The sequence below is a fragment of the Lepeophtheirus salmonis genome, chromosome 3 (genome assembly GCF_016086655.4).
Source record: "Lepeophtheirus salmonis chromosome 3, UVic_Lsal_1.4, whole genome shotgun sequence".
Classification (NCBI taxonomy): Eukaryota; Metazoa; Arthropoda; class Copepoda; order Siphonostomatoida; family Caligidae; genus Lepeophtheirus; species Lepeophtheirus salmonis.
The window spans coordinates 37,431,953-37,449,242 of record NC_052133.2 but is presented as its reverse complement, the minus strand read 5'-3'; the positions used below and the strand labels follow the sequence as shown (position 1 = coordinate 37,449,242).

General features: G+C 32.3%; 2 protein-coding genes across 3 annotated transcripts; both read left to right on the top strand.

Moving 5' to 3' along the window:
- The first annotated feature begins 239 nt into the window (after nt 1-239).
- Nucleotides 240-3,797, top strand: LOC121115033 (uncharacterized). The gene is made up of 4 exons (XM_040709179.2): nt 240-571; nt 1,741-1,959; nt 2,024-2,387; nt 2,446-3,797. Exons 2-4 carry the CDS (start codon nt 1,750-1,752, stop codon nt 3,666-3,668), a joined length of 1,797 nt encoding a protein of 598 aa, XP_040565113.1. The 5' UTR covers nt 240-571; nt 1,741-1,749; the 3' UTR covers nt 3,669-3,797.
- A 7,949-nt stretch (nt 3,798-11,746) lies between these two features.
- LOC121115034 (uncharacterized) lies at nt 11,747-16,502 on the top strand. Of its 2 annotated transcripts, XM_040709181.2 has the most exons (6): nt 11,747-11,935; nt 12,032-12,461; nt 12,716-13,282; nt 13,346-13,781; nt 13,979-14,206; nt 16,088-16,502. In XM_040709181.2, exons 2-6 carry the CDS (start codon nt 12,236-12,238, stop codon nt 16,317-16,319), a joined length of 1,689 nt encoding a protein of 562 aa, XP_040565115.1. In that variant the 5' UTR covers nt 11,747-11,935; nt 12,032-12,235; the 3' UTR covers nt 16,320-16,502. The 2 variants fall into 2 exon arrangements, with proteins under 2 accessions (XP_040565115.1, XP_040565114.1); XM_040709180.2 differs by having other exon boundaries at nt 12,716-13,781.
- Nucleotides 16,503-17,290: the final 788 nt, after the last annotated feature.

Sequence of the window (17,290 nt, the reverse complement as noted above, 5' to 3'; positions counted from 1 at the left end):
TTACTTTTTACCTCTAAAACTAACCCTATTTGGGCCACAAGTCCTTTCTATTGGAAATCAAAATACAGACACACAACCCATATGATTGTATATTGTCAAAAGGTGGAGCCCCCCCCCTGTTTCACGCCTGTAAGGTGGTAAGAACGCACGTCGGAGTAACAAAATATTAAATCGGCCCCATAAAAGACTCTCTTAAGAGTAATATTTGAGGCATGTACTATTGTAGATAGAAATCCTTTCTTTTAGCAACGTTTAAGCAAAGAAGTCTATATATATATTGTTTTATTTTTGGCAAGAGCACACGTTTTTCTATGTATGATGGCCAGTAGTATTGCCCATACCGTACACACTTTTCACATGCACTCGACTTACTCTAAGTACCTATATAACAACATACTATCCATCCCATCATAACAAAACTTTCACAACCTATGTGATTTTACCCAATATTATTATGAGCGTTCTACTCCTTATGTAATTATTATCATGTGTGCTCAACGTAGGACTTCGTCATTCTACATGATTAATAACAATTATAATCAAGGAAAATCACGTAAAAACTAAATAAGAGGTAAATTATAATTAATTAATTGGTATGTAATGTGTATTCAGCACTTTATTTCGTCAATTTATGTATTCTCCACCTATGTTAAGCTTTAAAGTTAATATGTACATACTGGTGATGGGACTCGGTTCGAGACCAAAAAAATATGTCCATTCTCAAATGATTTCAGTCCAGACCACGGACAAAAATTTCGTAGAACGAAAATGCAAACCTAGGACCAAATTTATTTTATAACAAAAAGTCACAAACGTCATTATTTTTCATAATTTTTTCTTTATAAAAATGATTAAGACCATTTTTTCTGTGTAAACCGAATTTTACTAAGAGACCGATATAGACAATAGTTGAACTAATTTAATGAAAATTATTACAGTACCAAACCAATCTAGTATTTCCAAACATAAATCTAACACTGTATGTACTTTGCATATTTAGATATATGCAATATATATTGCTTTAAATTAGTGCTGGATTTGAGTTAACAAAATTTGAGTTCGGTTGAGATCAGCGACGAGTCTAGATTAAATATATACCAATTTTTGAGTACAATCGAGTTCGAGCTTTGACAGTTTGCATATCATTTCTAGTGATTTTTTTTATTAACTCTTCATTTAATGAGAAAATATGGTTTGCACTCTGTGATCGTTTATTACATGTTCCTTTGAGTGATACTATCTATAAATATGACAAATCATTACTTGAATTTTTCGATTCATTATGACTATAATTCGAGTTATTAGACAAAAAATGTAGACTTTATGTGTACAGGTGAGTTTTTTTTTTTCGAGTTTGAGTAAATTTCGAATACATCACTACTTTAAATCCATTGTTGAAAAGAATCCATGAGCGGGTAGTTAAAAATAGCATCATTCATGGCGACCTATGTATGTAACGGCATGCACCATTTCTCATTTTAGTTGTAGCATGTTCTTACTCGCATATTTTCATTATATTCGCATATAAAAAATATATGTACATACTTGCTCTCATAGGTAAAGTCAAGCATGAATATATATATTTTAGGTACTTTTCTTAGGGATGAAGAGCCGAGAAATAAAATATATATATAATAAGAAAGTGAAATCCTTCTCAGACACATTTTTTCATACCTGAGGGAATATTTATTGCAAATTTATATAAATAGTACATTGAGTAATACTTACTTTTTTTTTTAGTTTTGAAAGATGCCTCCTCTCCTTCAAGTGCCTTCATTTTTAAATCTCTGTATCAATGGCTGTCGAATCCTTGTTAGAGAAGAAACCCTTAAAATTGCAAGATATGTTGTAGAATCTTACATTGTGGACGAAATTGAGGCTGAGGATGAATTTGAAGAAGAGTTTCTTCGGGGCGAGGGTGAAAGGAAATCCGATTGGAGAAGGGAACGATATTTAAAGGCATTTTGAACCAAATGAATAATTAATGAACTAATTATAATTGAAATAGTCTAATTTGTTATAGGGAGCTATTCTTTCATTCAAGGAACATTTTTTGAGTCACATTCCATTTCATTTGCTCCAAGGAAATGACGATGTATATGGTGCTATTTTAGGTGGGTTAGAAGATGCCATCCATGCCAAAAAAATGCTTTGGACACCAACTACAAAATTTTCGCGTTTTACGCGAGAAATGTACGCCATTGTGTCAATGTCTAGTCTCCTTGCCATTCCTCAGCGAACTTATATAGACTTTGACCTTTTCCCTAAAATGATCAGGAGTAAGATGTATGCCTGTCTAGGTGAATTTACTGGCTGTCAAACTGTTATACTTGGATCCGGCTCTGGAGGTTGGGTAACTGAGGCATATGCGGATAAATTTCTCCTAGGTAAAACTTGTTTAGTTTAGTTCTATTATTATTAATCTAATGAATCCTTATTTTTCAGGAATACCTCATCTTAAAAACTTGGTGCATTTTTCCCTAAAGTACGATTGCACAGTCAATATTCTACAAGTGCTCTCAGAGACTTGTGTCAAGACACTTAAAATCCTAGATATTGAGCATTCCCGACAAGTCCGCCAGGATTCAATTCCCTACATTATAAAATTACGAAACTTGGAAAAGATTAATATATTTCAATGTGATTTCTCTACTCAAGATCAACTTGAGGTCTTGGTAGGCTTACCCAATTTACTGCATTTGCACAGAGGGGATTTTGTTGGTGACGTTGCTGACGAACTTGCAGAAAGTGATAAATATGATAGTTTCCGATCACAAGTGAAAGACTTTTGGGCATCAGAGGAGTACTATTTCCATTCTGAGGAACAAATGATGAATGTAGTGAAATTCTTTCCAAAAATTGAAAAAATGTTGTACATGTTTCAACCCCTCCAATCATCTCCAATGTCCGTATTAGGCCTATTTCAATATCTAAATAACATTGATCTCTGGGGAGGTCGATTTTATAATGATGATATCCTTACGCTTCTTTCAGAAGTCGGACATCGATTAGTGAAGCTAAGTTTAGTACATGCAGAGGAAATGGACTATAGGGCTGTTGCACTAATTACGAGTTTATGTCCCAAAGTTCGTTCCTTGGGATTCCATAACTGTGAATTTATTGAAGAAGGCATTAACAATGATGAATCATTTCGCTCAGCAGACCGCTTCCTCTACTTCACCAATAAAGCCGATCTTCGAAAGGAACTTCTTTCTCCCTTGTTAGAGCTTAAAACAATTAAAATCATTAGTGCCTGCCGTTCTGATATGATTTCCTGGATTTTAGAGCCCTGTCTGAACGTGGAGCAAATTAATCTGGGTCTTAACACCGAAATTGATGACACTTGTATCTTTAATACCCTTGCCAAAAATCGCTTACAAAAACTTAGAAGAGTAAACGTTCAAAAGTGCAAAAAAGTATCAATGAAGGGAGTTACTGCTCTTTTAGAGAACTGTCCTCTTCTTGAGTATATCAAAGATCTTTATTATTTCGATGCCATTTCAGAGGAAGAGCTCTCTTCTTTTGAAGAGTATATTGAATTTAATAACCTCAAACTTGAGGTGACGAACAAAGTCGAGGCTAATCAATTCAAAAAAACCAATTTTATGAAGTTTTCGCTCAAAGAAAATTTCCCTGCTTTGGACAATAGCCCAGATTGGGCTACCTGATATCACTAGCTCAAGACCTGAATATTCAAAATATAATTTATTTTTTAAAAAAAAAATACATCATATTTCTATAAGTTTGATTAATTATAATATTTCATTATCAAATACAAATAATGAGTGATCCCCTTGGAATTTCCCCATTTGGTTTTGGTTTTTTTAAAACTCTTTATAATAATCATATGTAACTAAAAATGATACTTTTTGATAGCTGAAACTTTGGGGTTTTCATACATATGTAGGTTTCTTTATTCCACCACGAGATGAAGAAGTAAGAACGGCATTATTAAATAATTATTGACTTACTCCACGCCTATTTGTCAATTTTGCAAAAGCAAATAGGGATAATCGCTGGGGGCCATAAATCCGACTTGAACATAAGATCCTCCAGAATATCGTTTTAAACTAGATCGAAGAAAATTATAATGATAGAGTTTTGTTTTTGTTTTTTAATTAAGACATCCCACACTTTCAAGAATAGTCCAAAGTTATGTTCGACAATTTTGAAAAATTGCCTCATTAAGTGATCTCAATCCCATCGATTAATATTTTTAGTTTGTAATTTAGAGAAAGGTTTGTCAAGCTGCAATCCCAATATGGACGAGCTTTAGGTAATCAGGAAGAAATTAGTCGGGTATGTTCGAGCTTCTGCTCCAGGATAAAGAAATGCGTCTTTTTCAGAGGCTCAAAATTTGAGTAACTACTCTTCATTAATATAATATGTGTATGTTGTGTACAACTTGCAATTTTGTACGAGTTGTAACTTGTATAATCAAGTTGTACAGGTTGAAACCAAAAAATGAGATAAATAATTTTGAATGAAGAGTTTATCGAACTTGTGATGAGGATAGCTTAATAATTGAATCTTTCAGGAATACTCGATGTATTAATGGTGTCATTTTGAACTCTTTTAATACAAATTACTAAAATATAAGTATTCTATGGCACAGTATAAAGTTCAAATGACCACAGTTATATTGCTCATAAATAAGTACATAATAACCATGTAATTTTAATAGATAAAAAATGAACTGATAGTATCAATATATAATTGGTAATTAGAATGATCAATGTATAATTAAATAATGGTCTTTAAAACAAAGAAACTGGAACTTGTACACAGCATATATACTTTATTAATACAATTTTTCGATATTATAATTATATATACATAAATATCCTAATTACTTGGTTAATTTTATCTAGTGGAGCATTTTTTATTAGTTTCAAGAGTAAATAATTTACAAAAAAAAATTTGTGAGGAAATTTATTTAACATAATCGTCTGAACATGGTACTCCGCACAATTTCAATTGAATATGTTACCCCTCAGTTCTAATAATTGCTTCAATACGAGGTCTAAGTCCCTTGCAAACCTTGAATATGTAGTCAGACTCGAACTTGGTCCACTCCTTCTTGATAGAAACCTCTAGAGACTGGACAGTGGACACTCCTGTGAGAAGTAGCATAAACCCTCTCTTCCAGATGTGTCTGGATAGAGTAGTTCTAGGGGTTCGCGCCTGAAGATGAGGGCGGCCACATGTTGAGGTCCCAAAATTCCGAAAAGTTGTCTCACAGGAAGGCCTGAGTCTTAGCGGCACGATGTCTTGAGAGACGTCCCCAAACTTTGCTCTGGCCCAAGGTAGCACTATCTTATCCAGAAGTTTCTATATAAGCATCTGCATGGAGCTGATCCTTCCTTTTCCCAAAAATGGGAGGGCAGACTTTGCCTGTGATGTCCACTGGATTTTTTTGTTCTGAGACATTGTCTGGAAGTTTAATTGTGATTTAGTGACTGGTTTGCTTATTCACAGTGTCATCAAAGATGAAAAAAAATTCAGCCGAATTTTTGTTGGACTTTAAACAGTTTTTAATTTTCTTTGCTCTTTTCAACTGTCTCAGCTTCTTCCGTTCAGATATAAGATGTCCTGTTGTCCTCCTCCGTGATTTTGCAACAATGTCATTCCGGATTGAATGTAATAAAATCTGTACCACTCCATAAGATCAACCCGGTATAGTAAATTTTTCTTAAAAATTGAGATGGGAAATTTTCAAGGCTTCACCCTGTCCATATTTACTATTTAGTAGAAAATCAAGGATACTCTAAATAATATCAGGAATTCATCAATCTCAATAATATCATCTGGTTCTTTCACTAAGGAAATTTACAAAGAAAATGTGATACGCATCAATATAAATATCAATTAAATGTGTAGTACCAATAGGATGTGACATAGTTAGTTTTATGGGTTTATTTTAGTGACATCAATATTTGTAATAGTTTTTATGAATCTCACAATGTTATCCCACAAAGTATAAAAGTTAAGATCCTATTTTTTATCAGCCGTCTATTTTTCTAAATCTCTTTCACTTAGCATTCTTGTTCTGAAAATTGATTGGTTGAATTCGAATGAGTTCTTTTTAAGCAATGATCAATTGCCTATTATTATTATTGGGTAGGATTGGTTAATTTAACATCATACTTGCGACTCACTAACCCAAGAATATATACTATGTACTTTGATTGTCGGCTGTCGATGTTTCTTCTTCTTTTCCCTAATAAGTGTTCTTCACGTTGCATGATTAAATTAAAATAAGATCTCAGGGGGACCCGTATGTGGTGGGCTGGAGCTGATTTCCAATAGTCAAGGAATATTTGCTTGTTACTAAAAAATTTAACACTTGATTATTTTTTACAAAAATATAATATAGGAAATTTAATTTAATTTTTGGATTTTTTTGTAAAAAAAATATATATATATAATCCTGCGAATGCCCTTGGATCTTGTTAACTAGTAAACAATTATAGACTAATAGTTTAATAGTTGGGAAGAATTGGATAACTGCCAACCGTATTTTCCTACGAAAGGTTGCGTGATACAATAAAGGTAACGACATGTCAAATATTGATTGTTTTCAAAGTTATTGTCTTCTTATTGTCCAACCGTCTATGGTATATACATTCTAGAGAATCAAATAATATGAAACGCCGGTATGTTTAAAAAAGAAAACCGGAAATTAACGTGGTCACACTGACAATTTGAAGATTGTTTGGGAGGAGAGCAGCTTGTCTGTCATGACGTTTCATTAAATTAGCTTAAAGAAATAAACACAAGCCCCCTCATTATATCTAGCAATGATATAGGTGGAAATTACATTGATCTTGATCCTCCATTCTACTACTTGTTTAACTAGGACTTACACTTATGTATAACACCACAGCAAATCCTCAAAGTTACTCTTTGTCTTGTGTGATTATTCTATACTTATTGTTCCCTCTTTAAAAATGAGATGAAAGGTTTGGTAAATAAAACATTATTTTCATTTAGCCATTATAAAAACAGCGCAATATTCAAATTCCATATTGTTTTACCTTGGATACTAATGATGAAAATTCTATATGTAATGGGCATGATAAAAAAAAAGTAACCGAAAAACAACATGTAACCCTGTTAATTTGAAATCAGCTGTGACAAGAGAGGACGGAGAGAAGCAAATAAACATTAGTAAGAATTACCCCCAACGTCGATCCTCAATTTTATTCTGAGTCTAACAAGGACTTACAGTTATAACTCCGAAACTAATCCTCAAGGTTACTCTCCGTCTTTTATGAACACGCACGAATGTTAAATAAGGTTTTGAATATAATTGAATCTATTTAAGAGAGGATGTTCACTACTCTGGAATAAAATAATAATGACAACGGCTAAGGAAAAGAAAGTTCATTCTTCAGATTACCAATTCTATTACCAAGCCAACTAAAAAATTCAGGGGATTTACATCACTGTCTAGTGGGAAAAATTCCTTATATTGCAAGTCCTAGTGCCCATCTCATGTACAGACTATGTATTATATATGTAAAATCAGGGGTGACCGCAGGATTATATAGAATTTTTTTTTGGAGGGCTTGGTTTTTGGAACGATTTTTTTTTAAATCTACAGCTGTTCACAAAATTTTAAATTTTTTGCAAAAAATTTCAAAAATTAAACTTCACATATTATATTTTTTGGAAAAAAAATCAAAATCCATAGCTATTCACAAAAAATGTACATTTTTTTCTCTGCTGCATCATTTGGCTGAATGTAATTTTTTTAGTAAAATACTTCTTAAAAAAAAAAAAATTGTACCTCTATTTTTGCGTAAAACTTTTTCATCCTGACCAAAAAAGATTCTAGTAACGTTATGGGGGGGGTGCAGTCCCTCCATCCCAGCTCGTACGCCTCTGGGTGTGCATTTCTTGCTTATCCATAATTTAGTAAAATAATATGTTTTTTTAACTCAAAACACAATTCATGTATCAAAACATGGTGCAGGAATGAACTATTTATTTCTAAGAACTCTGCATATTATGACTAGGAATGTGAATATTGTTAAATTGCTGTGAGTGTAGATTTAAAGAAAAGAAGATAAATGTTCATAATAGAAAAATAGGAATGATCTTATTAATTATTCCTTCCTATCTTGAAAATTATAAGGTATCGACAAGAAAATAGCACTAAAGTTTATAGTGATCTCTATCAGCAGGGGAACAGAACACCTACACCCCTGGACAACTACCTGGGGCGTCCCAAAGATTATATGTACATATTATTAGGTTTTTTCACATACAATTCATTTTCAAAAATTAAATTTTATAAATCATTTTCAAAAATCAGCATTCTTTAAGAACCTCCAAAACAACCGAGAGGCCTGGAAACGATTGCCATCAACGAGGACATTCTTAGACTTCATGATATGGATCACAAATCAATTCTAAATACTGGAAGATTCTACTACCCCCTTTCCCTTTCTCCTTGGTATCTAACAATTCAATTTCAACAATTTCAGGTATTGACTACGTTGATTAGTTTTCCTCTATATTGTAAATACTGTGGGAGAATATATAAGGCTGGTAAAAACGCTTTTTTTTTCCTGTCCACTTTTGAAAATTATGCAGGATTTTATATTACTTGATTCCAAGTATTTTTTAGATTTTGAGTCAATATATTGGGAAACATCTGTGCTATATGGTATTCCTTCTAACAGGAAACAGAGTTCAGATGAGGCAAAAACAATTAGTGTGGCTGTCAGTAATTGGTAAATTTTTATTGCTCAACAGCTCACAGAAGATAGGGCGATTGACCGAAGAAATCTAAGGACTATCCTAATACCGGCTGAAGCTAGATACACCACTTTACCCCTGAGGTGTTTCTTATTTTTCATTTTGTTTAAATATCCGGATCGTTGGGTCAAAATCCGTTTCTATTGATAAAAGAATACAATTGGGAAAGTTTCAGCGAAATTGAAAAATATTTAGAGGTAGCTCAACGGCCTCAAAGTTTTGTAAATTCCCATTTTTTCCTAAAAAAGGTGACCTCTTCTTCAATTACCATGAAAACGGATTAAGATGCAGCAAAATTGTAGAAGCGTGTGCGGAATGGAAGATTAGGAACACAGAGTATATTTCACTCAATTCTATTACTACGAAAATCCTATTTTGACTGGTTCTGCTAACAAAAAAACAGCTTTTTTCAAGAAACGAGTAATTAAAGTTTTTCTTCTTGAATTTTATAGTTTTTTAAAGATGACTAAATTTAATATAAGATATATTATGTTAATGCTTTCAAATATATTCGTTAAATAATTATATGAATATCCCGCAATTCTTGTTACTCTTTAGAAAGTAATTTTATATTTTGACTTTTATAACCAAATTTTTAAACAATACAATAATTTAGACAACTAACGAGTGTAGTATATTTGACTGGGAGACATCCAAATTATGCTGCCGAATTAATTAGATATCTTCATCGATTTCATTCCAGTATAAATATACACTTGGGATGATTATTTGGGGATATAAGAAATATAGGAAAGAAAATACGGATTGTTTTGGATTTTTCTTTTCCTGTTTGATTTATTTGAGTTTCTTTGCTAGATAAAATAATAGTTAAGTTTAAATAAATTGGTTCGACAAGTGATGATGTAGAGAGAAGTCAGCTATATCACTAATACCTACGTCATTAAGTTAAACTAGAATGGGGACTCGGTATAGTGCAAAATCTCCCCCTAAAATCAAATTGAATTTTGCAAACCAATTTGTTCCAAAGTTATGGTCGATTATGCATTTTTTAACCTTTATGTTACTTTAATGGCCATGTACTGTGACCATATATAATCTTCGTATCAAGTTGGATGAAAATCAATCTGTAACTTTTGCCGTAATCCTGGTGACTAACAAGCAGAGGCAAAAATATATTTCGTTCAACTTCGTTGCGGAGCTACTTAATAATTACGTTTATTAATTTGTTAAAAGATGGAATGTTTGGTTGCATGGTTGTTATTTATTGTAATAGGCGGTAAATACTGGGAGTAGATAGCTGGAAAAGTGAAATCCTATGATGTAAAAGGATGGGGATACTTGCTTGGGGTTAAAACGATTGGGGGAATTTGTCCAGGGATAAGAGCTCAAGAACCCCCAAAAAAATGATCTCCTTCAAACCTCAAAAATGATCCTGAGTCTCTGTGAACACATTTTTTTAGAAAAGGAAAATGTCAAGAAGAACTCCAAAATTATAGTTTATTTAAATTATAAATTGTCAATGACGATTGCTTGTGGTATTCTTCACCCCCCCTACAATATACAAGAAACGTTACCTTTTTAGTTACAAAATGTCTTCATTTCATTAAAGAAAGTAATTAAGCATTTTAAGGCGCTGGTTCACACACTTATCATTAACTTTACACACATATTTTAAGTCCGTTGGGACTATGAAGAATACCCATTAAAGTTAATTAATATCTGCATATGTATGCTTGACAATTTCAATGATTACTTACTTTTTCAACTGAAGAGGGGGGTGGGGGAGAGGAAGGGTCATTTTTTTTTTAGGTCAGGCACTTAAAAATAGAACTTTGTACTAGTTCAGCATACTCAGTTCTATAATAATAATTAATAGTGTGGAAAATATTACAGTTTGAAAACATACAGAAGAAAACAAATCCACTCATCTTATCACTCACAAGTCATGATAAGTCATGGAAATACCCTCAAATTATTCAAAATATCTTGTATTGAACGAAGATTCGTTTTAAGTAGTGGTGTGACGGTTCTTATTTAGTCCAGTCAGGTCCACTGTTCAAACAAAAGGTAAAATCGATCCCTCATGACGTAATTGAGTGTGTTTTTCCTTTTTTTTTTTTAATATTCCATTATATAATTAAATGAATTATAGAACTATGTAAAAATATAATACATATGTTCGTATTGTGTTGCATTATAATGAAAACATGACTATTTTTTGAAAGATGTGTGCAATGCTCTTAATAAATATTTGATATATCTTATTTGGCTTAATAAACCATCAACATTTTTATGGAAAATTCCAAGGACCAACAGTCCTAAGGATCAGTCCAAAGATCCTCGACTTAATAAATAAGTAGGGAAGCAACACAAATTTGAAGTAGTAGTCACGCAACCTCTTACTCCATTTTGTTCCGTTGAACAAAATGTTCCGATTATCTAGAAATGTATAACTTATAGACTATACAACCAAAAAAAGAGATAAATAATTTAAACACTAGTGATGAGAGGATAATGCAATAATTGTATATTTTATAGATGGTCGACATATGCATGGTGCTATTTTTGATGAAAATGACTTGTTAATTTCAAGTACTCTATAATACATTATAATGCTCCAATGCCCACCTCAATACTTAAAAATAACTAGTAATTTTCCTCAAAATAGCACCATTAGTAAATCAACCATCCATAAAATAAGACATTATAAGAAGTAAAAATTGTGACTTGGACAATCTGCTTATACAAGTTAAAACTTATACACAACATATATATTATATTCATTAATTCATTTCATTGCAGAAGATGCTAATTTTAGTTTTGCATGATTAAATGGTTAGTAGAATTTATATATTGCAAGAGACATAATCTGTAAAGGCACATACATACAGATTCATAGTAATTCATGTGTTTTGTATAGGTATTCCTCGGATTTCTATTCGTTATTTTTATCAATGGCTAAGAATTTTGAATGTGCGTTCCTTTACATATTTTCATTTTCCTATAAAATAAATTCATTTATCGAATTGGCCAGTTGACACAAGAAATTATGAGTATATGTGAAGTTAGTAGGACATAGAACTTTTCTTTAAAAAAATATCCTTTTTTATAACATACTCGTGGAGAAAGCGTGGATTAGGCACAATTCTACTATTTATTATTACTAAGTTATCACCCTTGACACATAAATTAAAAGAAGGAAACATTGGTAAGTTTCGTAGTCTTAAAATATTTATATTCTGAAATTAATCATCACGCCTTACGAATTCTATTTATATTTTATGCAATAACTATTCATATATAGGTATTATTTACTTTTTACCCGGAGTTATTACAAATTGAGCAAGACAGTTATTAGTTCGCTTTGCATCAAATCAAGCAAAAAAAGAAAAAAACAGTAAGTTTTTTTTACGTTCAAAATACGTCAAATAATGAGAAAGCAGAAGTTTATTCATCTTACAACATGACAAATAATAATATATATTAAAGAAAGAGATCAAACAAAAATATGGGGCTACTCAAGCAAGTCTGCTTGAATAATATTGAAGGCATTCAAAATTGTTTGAAAACGGAAAATGCAAATACAAAGGACTCTGGAGGAAATACGGCATTGCATCTTGCTGCTGAAAAGGGTATTCTCCCTGTTGCCAAGCTACTCGTGGAAGGTGGTGCGGATGTGAATATTAGAAATGAGAGTCCTGGATGGACTCCTTTACATTTTGCTTCTTACGAAGGTGAGTTACTTGTATGTATATCTAGATATATCAGTGTTTCCTAACCGAGGCTTTTTGGAACCCTTGTGATCCGCAGTGGTTCGTCAAGGACTCTGCAAAGATTATGCTGAGTATATTTTATGCTACAAAGCATTAAGAAATGCTATGGGGCTCCGAAGTAAGCCCAAAGAGGTTGGGAATCACTGACATAATATATCAACATTTTGCTATGTAACAACAATTACCCATACTCATCCACAAATGCTACGTTTTAGGCCATTTAGAATTAGTGAAATTTTTAGTCAATGAGGCCAGAGCCATTCCAAATATTAAGGATAACCAAGGGGATACCCCTGAAACTTGGGCTCTTGAATGGGAGAACTACAAATGTGCAATGGTCATATCTGAGGCTATTAAGAAATGGAAGGATAAGCAAACACCTCCTCTGGACTCACCCAGTAGTAGCGAGGATGAAGAAGACGATGATGATGATGAAGAAATGAGTCATTGGGTTTTACCCTTACCCACAGTTATACCCAAAGATCTTTCAAAGGCAAATATTCCTCAAATGAAGGAACTTACCATGCAAAATAATATGGACAGTAATGAGGATATTGATAAAAAAGATAAAAATCACTACTCAACTCCAACAAATTCAAATGTTGCGTCAAATACCTCTGCTGACTCATCAAATAGTACCAATAAAAATGACAAACTATCGGAAAACTCCAACTCTAATCATCCTAATCCCAAGCATCACACTCAAACGACAGACAGTTCTAAAGACACGCCACTCCTTACAACCACTTCCAAAACATTAAATGAAAATACTTCTTCTAATGGTAAAGCCAACAAAACTAAAGAACTTAGCATAGTTGATCAAATAAAAAATTCTTTGTCTCCAGAAAAAGTGAATAAGAAAGAAAGTGACACCGAAAAGCTACCTGAACCCCCATTAGATATGATTGAACCTCTCTTGCCTTCGCCACCATCTCCGCCTCTACCTCCACCACCACCCCCTCTTCCATCGACTGCACAATCAGAGGCCCCGAAACAGAGGCGCAGAAAAAGGGTAACAGAGGATTCCGTAAAAGATGATAAACCTGACCAACATTGTAGTAAGAATAAAATCAAAAGCAATGAATTAGAGCCAATTTGTGAGAATGGAGCAATTCAAAAGAGCTCAAAGAAGAAATCATCTTCATCTCCGAATGTTAGACGAAAGAATTCAAGTGATAGTGTGCCCGACATAGACAAACAACTCCGCTATATATCCAAAGATAAAGCATTTTCTCGTGATCTTAGAGGATCTGCAGCAGATATTATATCAATGACAAGCCGGTAAGTGACTTCTTTATTAAAATAGAACCATTGTAGTACATATCACGCATCCATGATTATATTATATGATTAATCCATTTTTATTTCACTTTCTCCTAATATATTTTAGTATAATATACTAGAATAAGTTGAAAAAACTATAATTATCTATAACCTAGATGTACATAATCAAAAACTATTTTTCAATATGAGACTAGGTTTGGAGATCTAGCTCGTATTTCAAGAGTTAAAGAAGATCTACTTAAAAAATTAGACTATCTCATTGAAGAAGAGAGAAGACAATTAGAAAATGATTTGTCCAAGAAGTTTGAAGAACTAGATCGAACGAAACGTCGACACAGAGAAGAGGAAGACAGGATTGAATTTGAAATATCCCTACTCTCAGAAAAGTTAGAAAATCTTGTTATTCCTCCTGCTTTTACTAGGTAAATATAATTACTAATTAGTTATAGCCGGAGGTGGGGAGTTGGACTCAATACTTATGACTCGACTATATCTCACAATCCAAACCCAGCGAATTGACTTGGACTTAAATGGATTTCAGATTAGACTAATTTTCTTCCAATAGTTTTTAATTTTTGCTAAGAGTTATAAAATAAGTATTCTTCATAGCCCCCTATATATTGAAATTGTAAGAATTTATAAGTTATAATATATTCCCCACAGGAAGATTTTTTCATACTCATATCATTTTTTTCGGGTCACTGTAACATTATTCTGGTAAAAAGTTTGTGGGTTAAAATCTTGACTGTGAGTAATTTTATTGCAAGACAATATTAACGCCTGTAATTTCGTTGCAATATATATTATATTCGGAGGATAAAACTATTGAATGATAAAAAAACATGTCATAACCGGGCCATATCAAGCGGAAATTAATTAAATAACTGCAAAAGTACAAGTTCAGGTATATAAATTTAGATGCACAAGAACACTATTGCCTAAGGATTTTACTATAATATTTAAGAATATTGTATTTAATATGTTAAAAAATTAAAACTAATGTTTTTTATAAAATAATAAGTGAAAATATAGTTGTACCTAGATACAAAAAAAAAAAACATGCCATGAAAATCACATTTAGTATCCTATAAATTATGCTCACAAAAGCAGCGACATAATAATTTAAGTTGACAGCAGTTTGCCTGTGTACCGAGCTGTACTTTAGGATATTAGAAGGGTTCCTTGATGTTTAGAAACGCGGCAGAAGTTTAAACTGCCTTGTGCCCAGCACTTCACACCTGTACAACGTGAGAGGTCCATGATGCTCATGTAAGCGGCTGTGATGGAATTTTTTCAATAATTTGATTGTCCAAATATAATATAATTGTAATAAAATTAATCACAATCATATTGCATACAATGACTTTTCTTCGCAATGTTATTAGGAACAACAATTTTGTCTCACAATGACAAATAATGTACGCCACTATGTTACCAATTTTACAATATCACCCCTACAATTTTGCCTGCAACCTTTTAAATAATCATTTTACCGGAAACCATAACAATTATAAAATTGAAATGAACTAGAATGCAAATAATAAGGACTTGTGTGTAAAGACTTGAGACTTTAATTGTAGAATAAGGGCTTTTCCCACCTTCTCTTATAGTCTATACAATTAATCGATCAACGAACGGTCTGCCGCAACAAATTTCAGAATGGAAATATTCCTTTTCACGCAACCTATATATTCACCATTCCATACAAAACAAATGGGGGTTAATCAATGATTTATTATAAGAATAATGTTTCTTATTCCAATTTAAGTAATTTGGGATTGGGTAATGTTAATATTTCTATTAATGTTGGGATTATGGTGCATTTACACCCTCCCCCCTCCCAGTTGCGGTAGCAATGTATGTTTAAGCATTCAGCTGACTTTATAATATTAGGGTCATATTCAAAATATAGAATACTTGGTCGGATCAATGTTCGGTTTTAGAGTTTTTTAATGTATGTTTTGAAACTAATGAATAATTTTTTAAAGTCAATCTTCTACTATTCATTCCACAAAACACCGTAAATTTACTGTACTTATAAAATAGTATCCGACGTAACGTAAAAATGAAACATGTCCGGACGTTTGGTAACCCTAATATTACTTACTTACGATGTAAATTATTACTAATTTTAAAACAAAGAAATTAGTCATATATATGAGAGAGCATCTAAAGTATTTAGTAACAAAAATGAGAAGCTATATCAAGAATTTTAATTATTTAATTAAAAATTGTTCACGTTTTTATTATCATGTGAATAAACTTAACCGATAATTTAATATCTTACTCATTCTTTATTTTAGAGCGCAATGTTTTAGTCCTCCCAGCATTGAAAAGGATATAACGTGTGTTGGCTGTTCTCGAATCTGTATTCCACCTGCAAAGATATTTCAATGTGAAGAAGGGGATATTCTTTGTCAAGAGTGCAAGGAAAATAAGGGAATGTCTCATTGTCCAGAGTGTGGAATTCAAATCCTTAGAGGATTATCTCGAAATAAGGCATTGGAAAAGCTTGCACGAAAACATTATGATTAGTTCTCTTTGCGTAATACATACATACTTACTTAAAATTGTTCAACAAATACCTTCTGAATAATTTTTTATTTTATTTGAAAGTGGAATAAATATTATAATATATAGTTTAATATCATGGTTTCAGAATTCTTATATTGGAATATAACAAAAATGTATTATTATAATAAAAGCCGTCGCTATTAAGATACGTGTATACTCATGTCTTAACCCATTAATGCTGGGTGGCAAATTTATTATTTAAAGTTTCATTTAATTCTTTTATTTACAACATTTAATTGGGCATATAGTTTAATGATAGTCAGCATAATTCTTATTACGAGTCAAAATATCAATCCGAAAAATAATTCGTCTCTCAAAAGAATAATAATGTGTAGGGTAGTGAATAGAAAGCATTTTTGGTATTTAAAAGAAATAAACCAAAAATTAGTATGGCAACAATTGCTAGGAATGTGAAAATGGTCAAAATTCTGGTAAGTTTAAATAAAAATGGACAGCATATATTGACAACTTTGATGAATGACGTTTCTGCGGACAGAGTTACCAAGTGCTCCTTGCTCGCTAAGACGTTTGCAATTTCATATAGTGGGAAATAATTAAATAAGATTACTAATATCTTACCACCATATACTTTTTTTAAATGTATGCTCACGAGGTTTTTGACAATTTTCACATCCCTAACAATAACAATTTAAAGAATATTTAGGAGAAAATCAGCTTAGATGTCATGACTTTACATTAAATTAGCAGCTAGCATTTATTAAATGATGGGAAAAAACCTACAATCCAAATCCTTATTTAGCAAGAACATAGGCAGGAATTACTCCAATATTGATCCTCATTCTACTCTGGCTTTATCGAGGACTTACACTTAGGACTACACAACAAATCATCGGTATAACTTTCCGTACTTCATTAGCACACTCACACGTAGTTACTTAGTACTTAAATGTTCTCTGCTCAGAAATGAAATA